Here is a 20,840-nt window from a genome sequence, read left to right as displayed (position 1 = left end):
AAAGTGCTCTCTCTTTTAAATATAAATGGCAGATTCTTTACATGGACTCAATGAACTAGGAGGTACAAATTAATTTTCAATAGTTACAGCTAATAATAATTGAAAATCAATACCATCACCTCTGTGGCTGCATCTATATTAGCATGTCAAGTTTTTCCAAGAAATTTTTTAATTAAAGTTAATGTTTAAAATCAAATTTACACAAGTTAAGAGGGAAGGTACTGTACATCTGGGGTCGGGCTTGGGTTATGGGGGATTGCAAGCATTGGTTACAAGGTTCACAAGGTACATACATATCCCATAACCAGCACAGATCAATATTGGGGTGTAGGAGTTTTTAAAGCATCACTGGATAAGTGGGCTCGGGTACGCCACCCAGGGAATGTATTAAGAGTCCAAGTCAGTATTGGTGTAGAGAATAAGTACAAGGGTGGGGTGCCTCCCTCGGTTTGTCAGGGAAGGAAGTGGGTTATTTCCCTGGTCGGCATTCTCAGTTACTCGACCTGGTACTGGCAATGTCCTGTGATGTGTTCCATGTAGATGTCTCTGGACCACCTGATGGTGTCGGACACCATGAACTGTCTCATGAGCCGGGTGTAGCGGTGACCGACTCCGCACGCTCTCAGTACCGGCTTGTTGCGGGGGTCCCATGCGCCCAGGGCTCCCACAACCAGGGCATGGATCTGGACCTCATAGCCCTGGGCTCTCAGGCTGTAGGCCAGCAGGGTGTACTTCAATGCCTTCCGCGCTCAGGCCTCATGGAAGGCCGATGACCTGTTTTCAAATGGCACTGTGATGTCTACCATGAGGAACATCTTTTTTTCTGCGTCGGTCACAACAATGTTGGGTCACAGTCAGCTATCTGTCTCGGGGATGGCGGAGTTGACTGTGATCTTCCCCAGGGACGGTGGGATGGCTTTCACCAGCCAGTTCTGGATGGCGTAGCCGCAATTCCTGCAGCACTTGTCCCGGTTGCCATGGCAGATGGCTCCGTTGAGGGGAATGCAATTGAGGCCCGGTGGATGAACTGCCAGCCGGCGAACCTGGTGAAGCTGCCTCCGGGGATGAAGTGGTTGCTAGCATCCCACTTGCTGGACACCTCGAACACCTTGCCCTGGTACTGCTTCCACTTGAGATTCTTGGTGTAGTGGCAGTGAATGGCATCTTTTAGGGTCCTTTCCAGCAGCGTTCTGGCAGTCGGGGTGACGATGGTGGGATCCGGGGTCTTTATGCACGGCACCAGTATTCCCAGCTCCCGGTGCTCCTTGCACCACTTCCAGCGGCAGCCGATCCTCTTTTCTAGGTGTCTCGAGGCATTGTGGGTGCAGGACCAGAGAGAGAACAGATCTCCCCCCTCTCTCCTGAATTCAGTTTCCAGGGAGCCACTGAGGTAAGTGGCGACATCCTACTTGGAGGGGGCCCTGGTGATGCGTTTTCTGGCCACATCCTGTACAGCTTCCTCCGCGATGCTCCTCACGGTCCGGTCCAGGCATACCAATGTCCACCAGATGACAGAGTTTTAACCACTGTGTCATCTAACCCTGCCTAGAGCAGGTCTAGGCAACTTTGTGGTTAAAATGCTGACTATTTGTTGCCTCAGTTAAAGAAAGAATTAAAAGGGGACCTCCCAAATAACACCCACAACCCCAACTGGCACTTTTTTTGGTAGTTTCCATAGAGAAGCCAAGGATTTATTTGGAGCAACGATACTCAGACTGAGGTTTGAGAGTCACAAATGGCTCTTTGCAGCACATATTAAAACACGGCGTGATTTAATTATTAACCTAAGTTATTAACCAATCAGGATGCTTTTACTATGTTATTAACCAATTGTAGTTGATAAAACAATAATACATGGTCAGTCATTTTGCTGTGAGAATAATATAAACTAAATATTTCCCTGTCATACTGTTTAAATATGAATATAATACTGTAGTAAATGAAAGGAAGAATTCACACTACCCAATTCTTTTGGGTAATGTTGATGGCTAATTTGGTTCCTGAACCACTGAGGTCTGAGTATCACTGCTTTTGAGGTATAAAGTAGTGGATAATTATCATGCTCAAAGTGAAGGCACATTAGTAGGACCATTGGCTTTTCCCCGGCATGTGTTTTATTTACAGAATAAGTAAATAGAGCAGTTAAATTTCTAGTGTTATGACTAGCAAATTTACAAGCACAACAAATTATTTTTTTCTTGAAAGCAGTTTTTACAGAATGACTAGCTCATCCACAATGTTCAAAGAAAATTCAATTTTTCTGAAAACACATGGGACAATGAGATGCTGATCCTGTTAGGGTTCCTGTTATATAAACAATAGTAAAAACATTAAGCTTCTGAGAGTTGGTGGCTTTTTCAATCTAGAAATCATTCATAGATTTAATTGAAATAAATTATTCTGCAGTTCCACCACTAAAGAATCAAACTTTAAGAACTAAAATGTAAACCTAAAATTATTGAATTAGACCTAGGAATAGTTGCTAAGAATCTCTACTAATACGAGGAGGAGAGAGACAACAGGAATTACTTTTTGCAGACTGGTTCCAAAACAAAATTATGATGCTCAATCTGCCATTCTCCCCACATGCCTCAAATGGGCTACAGTTGCCAGGTTCATGTAATTAACTATTGAAGTAATGCCAATTGCAACATTGTAGTTGCATCCCCAAAAAGTTTGCCAAAAAAATTTGATTACAAAACCACTCTTAGGAGATTGTTTCACATCAGTTAGTGTCACACCCAACACTCCAAAATATCAGAGAATGTAAGAACAGGAAAGACTAGCTAGCCTTTTCCTGGCTTAGTATAACTCATTTTTTTGCTTTTTAATTGGATAAATTGCCACCTATTCCAAGAACTAAACTGATGAAATCACATAGGCTCTGTCTGCTCTGATGCTGAAGAGGTATTAGCAATGTCAAACTGTTAGCATTCTTCTAGGAAGAACTGTGTTAACACCATTCAATGCAATGATAAACAGAGCCTTAGGCTACAAAAATGCCATGAAAATAGACATGTTTAAAACAACTGTATAACATGGCTGGGACATAACCACTTCATAACATATTTTTCTAGACTGTGCAGGCAGGAAAAACAAAACATGAACTATAATCTAATCACATTAAGAAAACATGTTTTAGTCAACATATTTTTTACCATCCACACAGCCCCCAAGAAGAAACCAAATTATTATGGTTGCAGCCTGACTGTAAGATAGCTCTCAAGGAGAAATCAAGTTGCGTGCATGGTAAAAACCATGCTGACTAAAACATTTCTTAACATGATTAGAATATGGTTCTTGTTTTGTTTTTTTCCTGCCTGCACAGTCTAGAAGAAACTGATAAGCTGATAAAAAGCTTAGGACACTGCCATTTTTCACAACTGTGTGACAGCAGGGCTACACTTTCGTGTTGACAGAGCCTTATAATATTTGGTTCCTTATTTCTCACGCTTATAAACAATAGCACAAAAAACAATACACTGGCAATCTGAACACACCAACTTGTTAGGACAGGTCAGTGTCTGAGTTGGAGTTCTTTTTATACGGATGTATTTTATTTCCATATCTTCCGCCTCCTCCCTTCACGCACAAATACTCAATCTAAAGCTATCTGAGGTAAGGTAGGGCTGATCCATAGCTGTTTATGTTACACCAATACAAACATACACTAAGGCCACGTCTATACTACTGAAACTATAGTAGCATAGCTAAGCCACCATAGCTATATGCCAGCATAACTCAATAGTTAACCTCATTTTTAGTTTTTACTGAAAAATTCCCAGGTTTTACAAAAGCAATTATATTAATTATTTTATTGATTTCATCTGAATTTTGGACAACACAAGTACATGAAAATACTGATTATGTTAAGAAAATCCAATACACTGCATTGGGTAGATGTTTTATGTTAAAATTAGTCTAGATGCAACATGAATCTGTCTGAAGTAAGGCAACACACCTGTGCATATGTGTACATACTGTTAACGTACAGTTAACTAAATGACAGCATTGAACTTCTTTTACTTTTAATACTCTTACTCTGTTGCTTTTTTCTATCCTCCTATCCCCCAAAATTTCACCCAGAAAACTTAATTTTTTTGTACTGAATTACACCCGTTTTTTAAATTCCCAGGAAACGTAATAAAAACTGAAAATTGAGGGCCATACCCAGCGGTGAGCTGCAGCCGGTTTGCACTGGTTCGCTGGAACCGGTTATTAAATTTAGAAGCACGGAACAACCAGTTCTAAAAGGGCTTCTAAATTTAACAACTCGCGAAACTGGCCTTAGGTGCAGACTCCATGGGTGCTCCGGGGCTGGAGCACCCAAGGGGAAAATTTGGTGGGTGCAGAGCACCCACCAGCAGCTCCACACCCCATACCCGGCCCCAGCTCACCTCCGCTCTGCCTCCTCCCCTGAACGTATAGCCCCACTCTGCTGCCCACGCCGCAGCAGGTAACCCGGGGGGGGCGCGCAGGGGAACTGCTCCCCGCCCCAGCTCACCTCTACCTCCCTGGGCCTGAGTGTGAAGCCGCTGCCTGCTCCTCAGCCCTCCCAGGCTTCCCGCGCGAACAGCTGATTGGGAAGCTGTGGGGGGGACGCGGCGGAGAAGCAGAGCGGGGCCGCACGTTCAGGGGAGGAGGCGAGTGGAGGTGACCTGGGGCTGGGGGTGGGGCAGGGAGCTGCGGGTGGGGGCTCTGCAACCAACAAATTTTCCCTGTGGGTGCTCCAGCCCCGGAGCACCCATGGAGTTGGCGCCTAAGGCGCGATTTTTATGTGATCAGTGGGGGGAGCGGCTGCTACGCTACCCTGCCCCTAGGAGCCAGAGGGACCTGCTGGATGCTTCCTGGGAGCTGCCCCAGGTAAGCACTGCCGGGACTCCCCACCTCGCCCCCCGGCAGGTCCCTCTGTCTCTTAGGGGCAGGGTGGGCACCCACTACTGTGAGACCCTCCTGCTCGGTTCTGGGGGCAGTCAGGGGTGGATGGGGCAGGGGTCCCGGGGGGGTGCAGCAAGGAACTCAGGGGGTTGGATGGGGCAGAAGTCCCAGAGGGAGGAGGTGGGCAACAACCCCCTCGTGGGGTGAGGAGGGAACTGGTTGTTAAGATTTTGGCAGCTTATCCCTGGCCTTACTCATAGTTTAGATCAGCTTACAGGGATGGAAGGAATTTTTTTGTGGCTTTAGGATCACCACCTGCCTGAACAATGGTTACTGGGTGGATAGAAACATTCAACCTAGCTGCATCTACACTTGGGGTTAGGTCAGCATAACTACAGAATTCAGGTGTGGATTTTTTCACCCCTGAGAGACATAGCTATGTTGACCTACATTTCAAATGTAGACCAGGCCATAGATCAAGAATCAGTTTTTTCCTCCACAAGAGTGGCGGAGGTTCTCAACTATTGGAATATGCCCCAATGTCTGAACCTCAGGCTCCCACTCCCTGCATACAGCCCACATTACACATCAACCACCACCTTCTCTCCAGGACCACTTCCAAAATAACTAAGCTCAGGCAACCACGTGTAAAACATAACCGGCCCTACTCTGTGCTGAAGTTCCCCCCCCCCCACCTTCCTGTGTGGCCAGCAGAGACTCAACATAACCATCATTCTGACGCGGGCAACGTGCTCAGCGCTGTACAGGGCCCGTCTCCCGCCAGCCTTGCTCTCACAAGGGATCCAGCACGGCGGGGGCCCTGTCAGGAGCCGAGGGAAGGGAGAGCAGAGGGAGGGAGTGGGGGTGATAGGGGGGTGGAAAGAAGGGAAGCCGGGGGGGGGGGGGGAGACAGGTGAGGGGAGTTCCCGGAGCGCGGGCGGACCGCTCGCTAGGAGCATCCAAGGGGCCGATGAACCTGAGGCGCCGACCCACCCCTCGTTACCTTGGCGTTGCGCACGGTCTCCTTGTCCCAGAGAGCCGCAGCCAGATCCTGTCAGTGGCCGGGCCCGAGCAGGGGTCTGTCCCGAAGGGCACCAGCCTCCCGGCGCCCCCAGCACGGCGAGCCGCACCCCGAACAGGCTCTGAATGCGGCCTCGACTCTTCTCCAGGAAGCGGCTCTTCTCCGCCGGAGCCGTGAACTCATCCAGCACCGGCACGGGGCCGTCGGCCGCTCCAGGCGCCGCCATCAGAGCCAGCCAGGGAACCCTGCGCTATTGCCTCCCATAGTTCCGGACCCCAGGGACAACAACACCAGCGGGGAAACCCCTGCTGCCCTCATCACGGCGGGACAGGTACGTCATCGGTCTGCGACGCGAGCTGCGCGCGGGACGCCTGACTCCGCCCAATCATTCACCCGCCCTCCACATTGTGAGGCAGGGCCACCCGCTACCCCTCCGAGAAAACGACGCGTGGCGACCATCTTTGTTATGGGCAAGCCGTCTCTCTGCCATCTTTACTGAGGGCAAAACAAGCGCCCTGCCCTACGCTGTATCGATACGAGCCATGTTTACTGAGGGTAACGCCCTTCCGGGGAACGCAAACCGCGAGGCAGAAACGTCACCGGTAACGTCCTCAAAAATTCCCCTGCTCATTTCAATGGAAGCTCAGCCCTGCCCCAGGCGCTCCCTTCGGCACCTGCCCAGAGTGACTTGGGGGAAAAATCCTTCCTGGGGCAGATGACAAACCGCCTTGCCTTGCACTTGGGCTGCGAATAGTTCGACGCTGGCTCGGGCCGCTGAGCTCCAGGGCGGGCTGGTGAGAGGGGCGTGGAAATTGCCTTATGAAGGAGAACGACGAAGCAGCCGTGTTTGTGCGTGAGCGCAGGGGACTCTTTTCTGGAAAAGCAAACCGTGGCTTCAGCTCCCCTCGTTTATTCTGAGACTCACCATATTGGGTGGGTTTCCTCCCGCCCTTTAAAGTCCCAGTTCCTGGAGTCATGTGATTACCTCAGAATCTCACTTTTCATTTAAGAGAAAAGTAAGTTCTTGCTCCTCTTAGTTACAGAGAAATGCTTGTAGTTTTTAAACCAGCTCTTGTGATTTTTTTTTTTTTTTGAGACATGGTAGTTGAGGTGATGTTTTTTTTTTATTGGACCAAACTTCTGTTGATGAGAGAGGGAAACTTCTTCAGAAGATCTCTCCGTCAGCTCCAAAGCTTGCCTCATTGACCAACAATAGCCTGTGGTTTGCCCCCCCCCCCCAAAAAAAAGTGTGTGAAACCAGGTATATGGTATCAGACTTTGAGCAGATAAATGAGGTAATTCCCTGCTAAAGATGAAATTCTAGGCTCCTGAACACGGACTATTTCCATGGGGACTCCCCTTTCCTTTAGCTTGCATAGCTGCATTTTGTTTTTCCTTCGTGATGCTACTTTTTGTAACAAACAAACCTAGACTATACCTATTGCATCTCTGGCTGCTTTCCTGAAATGATTTGGTGCCATCTGTTGTTCAAATGCAGCTAGTGCAAGCTCTGGTAATCACGAATGGAAAGTAGGAAGTTTTATTATGGATACGAATTTACAAGTAGCTGAGATATGCATCTGATGAAGTGAGCTGTAGCTCACGAAAGCTTATGCTCAAATAAATTTGTTAGTCTCTAAGGTGCCACAAATACTTCTTTTCTTTTTTGCGAATACAGACTAACATGGCTGCTACTCTGAAACCTGAGATAGAGAAGAATATCATTACAAATCCAAAACCAAATGTTTTGAGATCTCGCTGTGCAGTCTGCTGTACGTTTTGTAGATGACTCAGCACAACCAAAGGCCTTTGTGTTTCATAAACAAAGTGGTCCCTTCTTGAGACTTTATTAATTTATTTCTTTATGGTATGTTTTGTCATATTGTGTTTCTCAGTGCTTTGCGTTTAAAAGTCTTGATCCAAGGGTTGAATGGACAATACATTAAAACAGTTTAATATTATTATATTAAATGTGGTTTGTATCATACAATATGAGCCTTCTTACTGAAGCCAATGCAAACTTGTAATAAAGTTCTCAGAGAACATGACCCTGCTCATTTAAAAAAGTAAGTAGCATGTGAGATTATAATGCTCAGGAGAAGCAGAAATTTCTTTTTTGTTTTAATTTCTAGTCTAAAGTAGCATATGAAATTAGAGGTAGAAAAAATCACATTGTATGGACTCTTAGGCTGTGATCCTGCAAACAGTTATGCACATACTTACCCTTACACATCTGTGTAAAATTATGTTATGCTGTAAAGGAAAAACCCATGGCACTGAGTATTGGAGCCAGGGTCAAATAGACTTGGGTTTGCAGGGTTTGAACTGTTGGGCTAAGTTCAGTGTAGACCTTTGGGCCTGGGCTCTGAAACCCAGAAAACATGGAGGGCCTGTCAGCCCAGGCTCCAGCCCAAGCCTGAACATCTACATTGCTATTTTTAGCCCCACAGCCTGAGCCCAGTCAGTTGATCTGGGCTCTGAGACTTGGTGCCACAGGTTTGTTCTTTGCAATGTAGACATACCCTAAGTGTCTGAAGGAGCAGAGATTTAGTTTTAGGGGCTATCACAAATTGAAATGAAAGCTAGATTTGTCAAAAGGTTGTCTGAGGTTCGCAAGCATGCGTCAAGTGTGAGGCAAATCTGGATTGATTTATGGCTTCAGATGGAACCTAAAGGAACTTTTTTTTTTTTCACATGGCTCTAACTCAAAGCTAGACAAAACCTGTAGGTTACAGTAGAGATTTATTTTGTATTCACTTGGAAATTATAGCTCACAACTGATCTCCCTTGTAATTTGGAGGTTCATAGAATCATAGGACTGGAAGGTAACTTGAGAGGTCATCTAGTCCAGTCCCCTGCACTCATGGCAGGACTAAGTATTATTTCACCATTCCTGTCAGATGTTTGTCTGACCTGCTCTTAAAAATCTCCAATGATGGAGATTCTACAACCTCCATAGGCAATTTATTTCAGTGCTTAACCACTCTGACAGTTGCAAAGTTTTTTCCTAATGTCCAACCTAAACCGCCCTTGCTGCAATTTAAGCCCATTGCTTCTTGTCCTATCCACAGAGGTGAAGAACCATTTTTCTCTCTCCTCCTTGTAACAACTTTTTATGTACTTGATGACTGTTATCATATCCCCTCTCTGTCTTCTCTTTTCCAGACTAAACAAATCCAGTTTTTTCAATTTTCCCTCATAGGTCATGCTTTCTAGACTTTTAATAATTTTTCTTGCTCTCCTCTGGACTTCCCAATTTGTCCACATCTTTCCTGAAATGTGGTGCCCAGAAGTGGACACAATACTCCAGTTGAGGCCTAATCAGCGCGGAGTAGAGTGGAAGAATTACTTCTTGTTTCTTGCTGACAACACTCCTGCTAATACATCCCAGAATCATGTTGGCTTTTTTTTTTTTTTTTTTTGCAACAGCGTTACACTGTTGACTCATATTTAGCTTATGGTCCACTATGACCCCAAGATCCCTTTCGCAGTACTCATTACAAAAAGTAATTTTACTTCTGCTGATACTCACACCTTCTTGTCAACTGTTGGAAATGGCTGACATCCACTTTGATTGCATTGGCCTCATTAGCACTAAAAAGTAATTTTCCCTCTCTTGATCTTCATCCCTTCTTCTCAATTGTTAAGAATAGGCCACTTCCACCTTAATTGAATGGGCCTCATTAGCATTCACTCCCCCACTTGGTAAGGCAACTCCCATCTTTTCATGTGCTCTGTGTGTGTGTGTGTATATTATATATATATATATATATATACACACACCACTGCTTACTGTATTTTCACTCCATGCATCTGATGAAGTGGGTTTTAGCCCACAAAAGCTTATGCTCAGATAAATTTGTTTAGTCTCTAAGATGCCACAAGGATTCCTCATTGTTCTTCCTAGGCAGTCATTTCCCATTTTGTATGTGTGCAACTGATTTTTCCTTCCTAAATAGAGTACTTTGCATTTGTCCTTATTGAATTTTATCCTATTTATTTCAGACTATTTCTCCACTTTGTCCAGATCATTTTGAATTTTAATCCTATCCTCCAAAGCACTTACAACCCCTCCCACCTTGGTATCATCTGCAAAATTTATAAGTGTACTCTCTATGCCATTATCTAAATCATTGATGAAGATATTGAACAGAACCGGACCCTGAACTGATCCCTGTAGGACCCCACTTGTTATGTCCTTTCAGCATGACTGTGACCCATTGATAACTATACTTCGGGATTGGTTTTCCAACCAGTTTTGCACCCACCTTTATATTAGCTCCATCTAGGTTGTATTGCCCTAGTTTGTTTATGAGAAGGTCATGTGAGACAGTATCAAAAGCTTTACTAAAGTCAAGATATGCCATGTCCACTGCTTCCCCATTATCCACAAGGCTTATTACCCTGTCAAAAAAAAAAAAAAGCTACCAGGTTAGTTTGACACTATTTGTTCTTGACAAATCCATGCTGACTGTTTCTTATTATCTTCTAGATGTTTGCAAATTAATTGCTTAAATTATTTGCTCCATTATCTTTCCAGGTACTGAAGTTAAGATGACTGGTCTAACTTTTTATAGATTGGCATTATATCTGCCCTTTTCCAGTCTTCTGGAATCACTCCTATATTCCATGACTTTTCAAAGATAATCGCTAATGGCTCAGCTATCACCTCAGTCAGCTCCTTGAGTATTCTAGGATGCATTTCGTCAGGCCATGGTGACTTGAAGACATCTAACTTGTCTAAGTAATTTTTGACTTGTTCTTTCCCTATTTTAGCCTCCGATCTTACCTTATTTTCACTAGTTTCAGAGTAGCAGCCGTGTTAGTCTGTATTCGCAAAAAGAAAAGGAGTACTTGTGGCACCTTAGAGACTAACAAAACTTTTTTTTTTTCCACCAAATGCATCCGATGAAGTGAGCTGTAGCTCACGAAAGCTTATGCTCTAATAAATTTGTTAGTCTCTAAGGTGCCACAAGTACTCCTTTTCTTATTTTCACTGACATTCACTATGTTAGACATCCAATCACCACTGACCTTCTTGGTGAAAACTGAAACAAAGAAGTCATTAAGCACCTCTACCATTTCTGCATTTTCTGTTATTTTTCCCCGCACTCCATTGAGTAATGGGCCTACCCTGTCCTTGGTCTTCCTCTTGCTTCTAATCTATTGGTAGAATGTTTTCTTGTTACCCTTTATGTCTGTAGCTAGTTCGATCTTGTTTTGTTCCTTGGCCTTTCTAATTTTGTCCCTACATACTTTTATTTGTGTATATTTATCCTTTGTAATTTGACCTAGTTTCCACATTTTGTAAGACTCTTTTTAGATCATTGAAGGTCTCCTGGTTAAGCCAAGGTGGTCCCTGCCATATTTCCTATCTTTCCTACGCAGTAGAATAGTTTGCTCTTGTGCCATTAATAATGTCTCTTTGAAAACTGTCAACTGACAGTTGTCAACTGTCAACTGTCTTCAATTGTTTGTTTGTTTGTTTTTTGTTGTTTGTTCTCCTTAGACTTGCTTCCCATGGCATCTTGCCTACCAACTCCTTAAGTTTGCTAAAGTCTGCCTTTTGAAATCCATTGTCTTAATTTTGCTGTTCTCCCTCCTACCACTCCTTAGAATCATGAACACTATCATTTCATAATCACTTTCACCCAAGCTGCCTTCCACTTTCAAATTCTCAACCAGTTCCTTCCTATTTGTCAAAATCAAATCTAGAACAGCCTCTTCCCTATTAGCTTTCTCCACTTTCTGAAATAAAAAATTGTTTGTTGGATAATCTGCGCCCTGCTGAGTTGTTTTCCCAACAGATGTCTGGGTAGTTGAAGTCCCCCATCACCACCAAGTCCTGTGCTTTGGATGATTTTGTTAGTTGTTTAAAAAAAGCCTCATCCACCTCTTCTTCCTGATTAGGTGGTCTGTAGTACACCCCTACCATGACGGAGAAGTCTGAAGTGGGATCTTAACTTCCTATCTCAGGCCCAGAACTGTACTTGAACCAGATTTGGAATTTGAGCAAATTCTTGTATTACTTTATCATATACTTTATTAACAATGACCATTTGTTGAGAAAGTAAGGAATGCATTACAAAGAATTTCCACAGTAAACTCTCATCATTGAAGGGGCTGTTAGCAAGAGGAGAACTTCCCTGTCTCTGTAGCTGCATCCCATAGATTTGAGGGAGGGAGCCCTCTATTATTTTTTTTTTATTATCTGTCTCCAGTTAGTAGAGGAGACCAACCATATCCTTCTCCTGCTCCTGGATTTCCACATGGAGTACCAGAAGGAGCTCATACCACTAGGACATTTTAGGAATTCCAAAAGCAGGAATATATGTGAGATGAATGCCAAGTTATCAATTATTTATATTAGAGCTGGGAAAATACCACAAAACATTTTTGACATAATTTTTTCGGTTTCAGAAAAAATAACTAGCTTCAACTATGCTACACACCTGTATGCTTTCCATGGGCATTCCAGCAACTGAGTTTTGGCTGCACAAATGATCATGGAAAATGAACTTTAGGCTCCCAGCCTGAAATATTTACACCTGAGAGAGATACTTGATACAGGATGGGCTGTTGCTTGACACAGCATGGAGTGGAGACTCACTTCCAAAATCCCCCCTTTAGAGCCTTGACAGAAAAGCTGTTCAACAAGCCAGTCAAGATTTGATGATACCCTTAACAAATACTACCCTGATCCTGGCAAACACTTGCACAAGAGCATATAACTTTATGCACGTGGATAGTGTCATTGAGTCCAGTAGGACTACTCGCATGCATAAAGTTAAACAGATATGTAAATGTTTGCAGGATCAGGGCCTAAAACACAAATATGTACCCAATAACTTTGTGTGACTGTGCTGAGAAGAAATTAAGATTAAATCTGCACCAATCCATTAAGTTTTACTGTTGCCCAATTTTTCTGGGAATGATACATCAGGCATGATGACCCATGTGGTCCAGAAATGAAAAGATTTAGACTTTTTTCTAACACTCTCTAATCCTGATTATCTGCTACCTCTCTCCCTAAGACATACACCCCTCCAATGGCTCTGTCAAGTCCTCCTTGGGAGGTTCTGAGGACTTGTATTCATTGAAGGTCTCCAGATTATAAAAATAAAAAAAGCAAAAATAATTAAAAAGAAGACTGAGGTAGATTCACAGAGCTGCATGAAGAAGCCTGAATTGTTCAAGTTTCCAATCATGTCCACGCTGAGCTCACTGCTGACCTGTATGCTCATGTGGAGCTGGTTGGTTTGTAGGCAAGGAGATGTTGCCTGCATGGAGCTTATGGCTAGAGCTAGAATATAGTGACCCTAGTGTATAATATGCTCTGCTTTAGACAGTGATGTTACTTCTTTGATTCCAAGAGCACAAGTTTATATAAATTAAACATAAAGTGTAGGTTTAGTAATTAGGACAGTTCTTTTGACTAAGCTGAGTTTGTCCCTTCTGTTTCAAAAGCAGTTGATTTATTACCTCTCCCTGCCCCACAAAAGCTGAACTTTTTTTTTTTTTTAAATCACTGAATTTTTAAAAAGGGGGGGGGGGAGCACATTTTCCAGTTAGACTCAGCGATTGCTGAAGCTGGTGTTAGCTTTTTTAATTAATGGAGTCTGCATCTGTTTTTGAAGCATTTTTGAATGTGTGTGTGCTGGAGTTCCTTAATTAGTCACAGAAAGCTGCAGGTGTGCTGGCAAAGACTATTAGTGAGACTGGGAAGTATTCCAGAAGAGAATTTTTTAATGTAAATATTTAGCTGTTTGATTATGAGTCATTTTAAAGTTTTCAACACTATTTGGTCTATGCACAGTGGTGTGTTAAAATATTCTGGCTTCATTTGAATGGTTGACAAATAAATGATGATGGAGGAATATAATTTTCATTACGAGAGAATTAAACACTATTAAATTCATTGCAAGAATGACAAGTGATATTCCTGGGTTGTCACTGTAATACAAATTTCTTGTCTTTTAGGAGTAGCTGCCCCAAATTTAGCTGAAATGTGGCACATAAATGTTATGAACTTAATTACTACACTATAAAATGAATTTAAAAGGACTACACTTTGTTGCAGTTTCAGAAAATGTCAGTGAAGGAAATATTCTTGCCGAAGTTGTAATGTGGGAACTTCAAAACTTTTAAATATTATTGTGCTTATAGTTTATTCAAATCTAGACTTGGAATAGTAAACACTTAACTGGGCTGCAGTTATTGGGCCAGATACTTCGATGTACTATGTCCACTTAGTGATGTATTGTGGATGGATTCTGACTTTAGGTCCTCGGTATCCTGCCCTAGGAGGATCATTCCAGTATAGGCAAGCTGACGTAGGGGGGGCATGCTTGGAAGAAAGGGAGCTTTGTCCCAGAAGTCCATATGCTACACTGATCTCTCGCTGTGATTTTGGCACTTTGGGGCCATGAGAAGCAGTTAGGGTCTATGGACTGGACCAACATGCAGCAACTCCAGGGTCAGAGGAATCCCAAGATGAGCTTGGTACTGCTTTTTCATCTACTTACCCTTGATCAGAAGTGTGTGCAGTTCAGCTGGATCACATCATTTTGTAGAAGTAATGTGTCGACACAACTTATAATTCTTATGAATTAAATATAGTGTCCAGGAGGGGAAAGAGGGCTGACTGACCCCTACCTCCATGACAGTAGCTAGGGAGGAAGTACATAGCTCCAAATAAAAAATGTGGTTGAATAGGAGGATCTGGGATGTTGCTTCAGCTCAGTTTTTTAACCAGCTAAAAGATAGGTTGGTTAGCTCTCAAGCTGTCACTTGGACAGCATAGAGGCCACCAAATACGTAATTTGGCTCGGGACAGAACATCATGGGGCTACATCTGGTTCATTATGGAGTAGGATCCTTCTGAGGAACAGGTGCCTGTTAACACCATCTAGAGATCATGTTTCAGGTCTTTGGAAGGGGCGGGGGATCAGGTGTGTTGTATTAATTTAGATGGAATATATGGGCTAAAAATGTTTAACATAAACCAGTCATGAGTTAACATTAAACGGGTCAACAAGATCTGGGGTTTGATGTACAGAAACTTCAGCCTGCTTTGTACTGTAGCAAACATGGTATTAATTTTTTAACCATTTATTAAAGATGAAGAAAAGAAGGAAAAACAATTAAAGCATTTGAAATGTAAAGTATTAAATAAGGCCTTCATTTTACTAACATTTTCTTTCCTTCCTTCATTTTCCTTTTGGAAGGAAACCCCCCTGCTGTTTGACAGTATCTTAGGTAGTATTAACAATGGTGGTAATTTTCTCTTTTTTCCCCAAAAAGGACGAAGTTAGTAGAGATGGGCTGAAAATCTCATTGCTGTTGTTAAAGCCTGATTCCACTTCCAAGAGGCAAAACGAGGCAAACACACACCAAAGAACAGCAAAGGAAGAAAATGCAGCTTCTGTCTCCAGTGTTTTAACTCTCACTTGCAGCCTTACTGCTGAAAAATACAGGCCCAGAACGGATTTATCAGACACCTCGAGATTTGGAAACTTGTACTAGCTGTGATGCTGTAGGAATGAAACATGACCATTTATATCATTAATATTTGCACTGTTTGGCAACAAATCTTGTACAAAGTATGTCATGTAAGGCGTTAATGGAAAAGTTATGATTGGCCGAGTATGATTATCCTGGTTATATGCATGTATTATTTTTGTATCTGAAGTTATAAATATTGACTATATACTGGCATCCTACTATGTGCAGTATTCCTGGTCAACATCCATAGGTAGCTTGTATCCAGTCTAGCCAGCCATTGTGATTTAAATCTCATAATGGGCCAGAGAAGAAATTCATCCTACCCAGCGAGCCTTCCTGTGGATACCATAGCCAGAATATGGGTAATGGCTGCTCCTGTGAATCATCAAAGCATGTAAGGCATGTGATTTGCTCATGTGACCCTGGACTCCATCTTGTGCCTGTAAGTTTCCACAAACTAAAACGGAGAGCATTCCCTCCACGTAGGAGAAGTTATAAAGGAGCCTGGAAGCATCTCCATTTTGCCTCTCCTGCTCTGATCTCTGGACTATGGATTTACACTAAAAGGAGCATTCCAATCAATGGACTGAGAATCTTCCAATCTTTTGGAAGTTACCAGAGACTTTACAAGCCAGCAGTCTGTAACATCACTGCTACAAACGTGATCCAAGAACTTTGCAATGATTGTATGATGTATGATTTCTTTGACCATTTTAGTGCTCTCCTTTTTCTTTTCTCTCATAAATAAATAGATATTAGTTACTAAAGGATTGGCATTATGGATGATTATTGGGTAAGACCTGTGTTAGATATTGATCTGGCTGTGGCTGATCTTTTGGGATTAGAAGAACCCTTTGTTTGATGAAATTGGTTTTAAATAACCACTCATCTTAAAGTCTAGTGTCTGGGTGATGAAATGAGTGCTGGAAAGCCTAAGGATTCTGCATTTTTCACTTCTTATTAACCAGTGTGGTGAGGCAGAAGTTTACTTTTGTTACTGATTTGGCATATCTTATGATAGAATAACTGTCAGTTCAGGGGTGAGTCTGCCCTATTTCTCAGCATTTTGTCCTGAATCTGATATTCTCAGTTGTGACCCACTGAGGCGCGGTGACACCAGCATCGGGCTGTTCAGGGCACTGCTTTTAGCTGCCTCTTTCTGGTCACAGGCTTACAGCAGTGTTTCAAAAAATGCAATATTGGCTGGCTAAGACAGACTGTTATTAGACAGAAAAAGGAGAAGGCTAGGAAAGAGAAGAAATAAAAGGACACGTAGGGCTAGAGAGGGACAAAGTCTCACATGTCAGGTGGTATTCAGGACTCAGAGGTAGCAGTATTATCTGCATTCTCCCCCCCCCCCCCCCCCTCTCCCCAGGCCTGGTCTGGTCAAGACATTTCTTTGGATCAAGATGACAAAGACCCAGGGTCTAGGAAACAGTGGAGGTAGCAGCCATGATAGCGAAGTTCACTCCAATAGCAATTTTTTTTTTTTCACCCAAAATCTCTTTCTTTAAGAACACCAAAGTGTTGCCAACTCCACATAGCAGGAAGTCACCGGACAAACCCTGAAAAGTTGCTAGATGTAGCTGTTCAAGCACTCAAAAGGAGTGAAAAATTCACTAAACAACATTTCCAGAGAATTTATATTATATATACACACGCGCACGCATACACATGCACGACCAGGCGAGTGTAGTCACAAAATCATTCACAAGCAGCTCAACAGTGTTAATAAAATCCATTCTATGTTCTTACTACATTGTGCTGGACACCAAGTCAGTATCATTACATCTCAATTGAGCATTTCCTGGAAGGAATCCTATTCCAGGGCTTCTTGAGCTGAGATCACTATAATCTGCTGGTGAGGAAAAGAAATTTGTTGAGGCTAATGAAATATTTTGCTAAAGCCAGGTGCATTTTGGAGAGAGCAGCACATTAACCAGGGCTTGTTCTTTAACCAAATGTGTTCTTTCTCGCTGCTATGTAGTAGGTAGCACGTCCTGTGTTGCAGGGAAATGAAGAGGGCAGGGTGTGGGAGGCAGGTTAGTCAGCAAGAAGAGCTGCAAGGATGGAAGGTGGGGCGGGATGAGAAAGGGTCCAGTGCCCTAATGGGGTGGAGGGCACTGTGCCTCCAGGGAGGAAGCCTTGAATAGGGTTGCCAACTCTGACTGAAGCTATTCCGAGACTTTTTTTTTTTCCTTAACATGACATAATGTGATTTTTCTGAAAATTTCCTATTAAAATCTCCTGGATTGCTTTCAGTAGTCACTGGGAGATTGATACTGATTCCGGGAGACTCCAGGTTAATCCTGGGGGGTTGGCAACCCTATTACTACAGGATTATAGGTGGAGCTGGCTTGATTTTTGGCTCCCCTTTACTCCTTCCCCTGGCTTGACCTGGAAGCAGGGGGAAGCTGGCTAGCAGATTTTTGTTTTTAACTCTACTTTCTTGGCTCCCTGCAGGGCCAACCTCAGGTCAGATGAATGCCCTCTTCCCTTTCACTAGCCTGTCAGCTCAAATCTAGGCTGGCAAGAGAATAGACCATCTCCTCGTTATTCTAGCCATCAATTAGGCCTAACATCTGACATACCAATTTTGATCTATTGATTTTTGTTGTTGTTTAGTTTCTCACTGTTCTTGTTTACTCAGCTTGATTGTAATACAACTCTTGAATTATATCAGTACACCCTTTTTGTTCAGTTTTTCTTCCCTCTTGTAACCTTTTCCCAGCAACTTTTGTTTGTTAAAGGTTATTGTGACCTTTTATAAACCTTCACTCACTTTTTACAGTTGAGCTCATAATTAGGGTAAATTTGTAGGCCCATTATCACAGCAGGTCTTTTGCATCCTGCTTTCATTGGGTCAAAGTCAAAGATCGTTCTTGTAGGGAAGTTGATAGGCATTCCAGGCAGAAGACCATACTACCTTAGAGTGCATTGGGCAACTGATTGAGAGAGAGGGATATTTTTGGTTAGAAAATGGATCTCTTCATTAGACTTGAATTTGATGGTTTTGATCGGTTGGAGATGCTTTATCTGTATGGTGTCCGACTGCTTTTCAGTCTCGACAGTGAGGGGCCACGTTTCAGTCCTCTAGGTCACAATATTGATAAAACGTTATATATCCTAGGTTTTTTTGTGTCTACTTATCAGGATGTTTGGTTGGTGAAAGATATTCTCAACGAGGTGCTCCATGACTGACAACACTGTTGCAGTGCAGGCTTAAAGTTCGTTCTCGATGCTGCCCATGCTATCAACAACAGAGCTAAGGTAAGAGAAAGCACCCTGCATGTTTGCTGACTAACATGCTAGATCCCTCAGTGTGTTCAAAATCACTGACTGGAAGAATTTTGGTTTTACCCCAATTAATTTTCAGGCCAACATTTGCCATTTAGCTTTCCAGGACTTTAAGTGTCACAACAAGCTCATCTATTGATTCACCAACTAGTTCTATATTATCAGCAAAATCAACATTGGTGAGATTCTTATCACCAAGGCATTTGCCTAAAATTCATTTGTTTAGGCTAGTGTTTCTCCAACTGGGGTCTGCAGACCCCTGGGGGTCCATGAGGGTATTCCAGGGGGTCTGTGGGCACCACTGATCAACTCCTCTCTGTCCCTCCCAGTGTCTCCTGCGTGCTGGGGAACAGCAGGAGAGGAACGGGACTGTGGCGTGCTTGGGGGAGGAGGCAGGAAGAGATGGGGTGGGGGTGGGCCTTGGGGGAAGGGGTAGAGTTGTGGCAGGGCCTGGGGCTGAACGGGAGTTTGGGGGTCTGCAAATTTTTTAAAATCAAAATGGGGATCCTTGGGTTGCTAAAGTTTGAGAACTGCTGGCTTAGGCTAGGTCTACACTATGAACGCTACAACAGCAGCACTACGGTGCTGCAGCTATGCCTCTGTTATGCCATAGTGTAGATACTTGCTACAGTGATGGAAGGGCTTTCTTTTGTCAATGTACATTAACCAATATAGTTAATCCACCACCCTAAGCAGCAGTAGCTAAGTCGACAGAAGAATTATTCTGGTAAAAAGAAAAGGAGTACTTGTGGCATCTTAGAGACTAACAAATTTATTTGAGCACGTGAGCTACAGCTCACTTCATCGGATGCTGGAAATAGCCATTTCCAGCATCCGATGAAGTGAGCTGTAGCTCACGAAAGCTTATGCTCAAATAAATTTAGTCAAATAGTTTTTAAGGTGCCACAAGTACTCCTTTTCTTTTTGCGAATACAGACTAACACGGCTGCTACTCTGAAATCTGTTGATATAGACACACCTACACCAGGGGTGAGGTCAGCTTAACTATGGTGCTCAGGGATGTAGACCAGGCCTTAGTGTCTATCAAGTATATAGTTTATGGCAGCATTGAAGAGTTCTGGAGTAGCAAGATATCCTTGTCAAATGCCTCTCAGTTCAGAAGAAGATGGTTCTTTTCCTGTTTACAAGAACTCAGTTTGAGAGGGCATCATGTGGGAGATGGAAAATTCTACAGAGCTTGCAAGGGGGGCCTGTGAGTTTCACAATTGGCCAAAGTGATTCCCTGTCAGAGTCAAATGTAGCTGTGGTATCCATAAATGCAATGTGAGCAGGGGACTTGAATTCTTATTCGCATTCTTAATAAGCTGACATGCTGTGAAGATTTGCTCCATCATGGAATGGCTGATTTGTGGTATTCTCTTGCTCCTTAAGTCATTGGCAGCTCAGGTGAGCAAGACAAAAAGCAAAAACTTCCCCTGGGTGGATATAAGAGCAATGCTGCAATCATCCCAACTATTTTGCTGTCTTATGTTTCCAAAGCAGTAAAATAGTGCCTTTTTTCCAGTCAGACAGAACCAACTCTGTTCTCCACATGATATAGAACATCATCTGCAGTCACAAAACAATAGCTGGTCCAGCACTTTTTAACAGTTCATCAGGAATTTCACAGATTCCTGCTGCCTTATTTCCATTAAGCTTCTTTACATCTCTGTGAATTTTGTTTGTAAATGCGTCAGGATCATTTTGTGTAGGATAGGTGAACTTGGTGGTGGCCTTAATGCCAAGATCCAAAGAAACTGGGGGTGTGATAAGCAACTGGCTGAAATGTTCACTCCATTTCCATATTAGTTAGCTGATCAGAACTGGAGAAGAACACACCAAGTGAATGATTTCTCATCAGTGAGGTCATTCAAGTGTTTATACAAGGAGGTGATGTAGTTTCTGGCAGAAGCTTCCTCAAGTCTGATAGCTTTAGCTTCCATAAAAGCTTTGTGGTCAATGTGTATTGCTTTATAATGAGTGCCATTTATTTTATGATTCATGACCATATCACCTCTTAAACAAGTCATGTGATGCTGTCCAATGATGGTTAGGGTATTAATGGAGATCCAGGGTTTCTTGGTTCTTTGTTTAGGACCAATGATGGTCATAGCAGCATTGGTTATTTGGGATCTCAAGT

General features: G+C 43.1%; 1 protein-coding gene and 1 long non-coding RNA gene across 2 annotated transcripts in view; one reads left to right on the top strand and one right to left on the bottom strand.

Annotated features, from left to right (window-relative positions):
* Nucleotides 1–6,233, bottom strand: part of N4BP1 (NEDD4 binding protein 1) — a 35,495-nt gene extending 29,262 nt beyond the window's left edge. The window contains 3 exon segments of the mRNA XM_038368188.2: nucleotides 5,882–5,910; nucleotides 5,913–5,951; nucleotides 5,954–6,233. Of these exon segments, the coding sequence (XP_038224116.1) occupies nucleotides 5,882–5,910; nucleotides 5,913–5,951; nucleotides 5,954–6,125 (240 nt within the window). The 5' untranslated portion in view covers nucleotides 6,126–6,233.
* A 5-nt stretch (nucleotides 6,234–6,238) lies between these two features.
* LOC119841111 lies at nucleotides 6,239–16,170 on the top strand. Its single transcript, XR_005288415.2, has 2 exons — nucleotides 6,239–6,915; nucleotides 15,203–16,170. It is a non-coding gene; the product is annotated as an uncharacterized LOC119841111 (long non-coding RNA).
* Nucleotides 16,171–20,840: the final 4,670 nt, after the last annotated feature.

Source organism: Dermochelys coriacea, chromosome 12 (genome assembly GCF_009764565.3).
Source record: "Dermochelys coriacea isolate rDerCor1 chromosome 12, rDerCor1.pri.v4, whole genome shotgun sequence".
NCBI lineage: Eukaryota > Metazoa > Chordata > Testudines > Dermochelyidae > Dermochelys > Dermochelys coriacea.
This window is presented reverse-complemented; position numbering and strand designations above follow the sequence as displayed.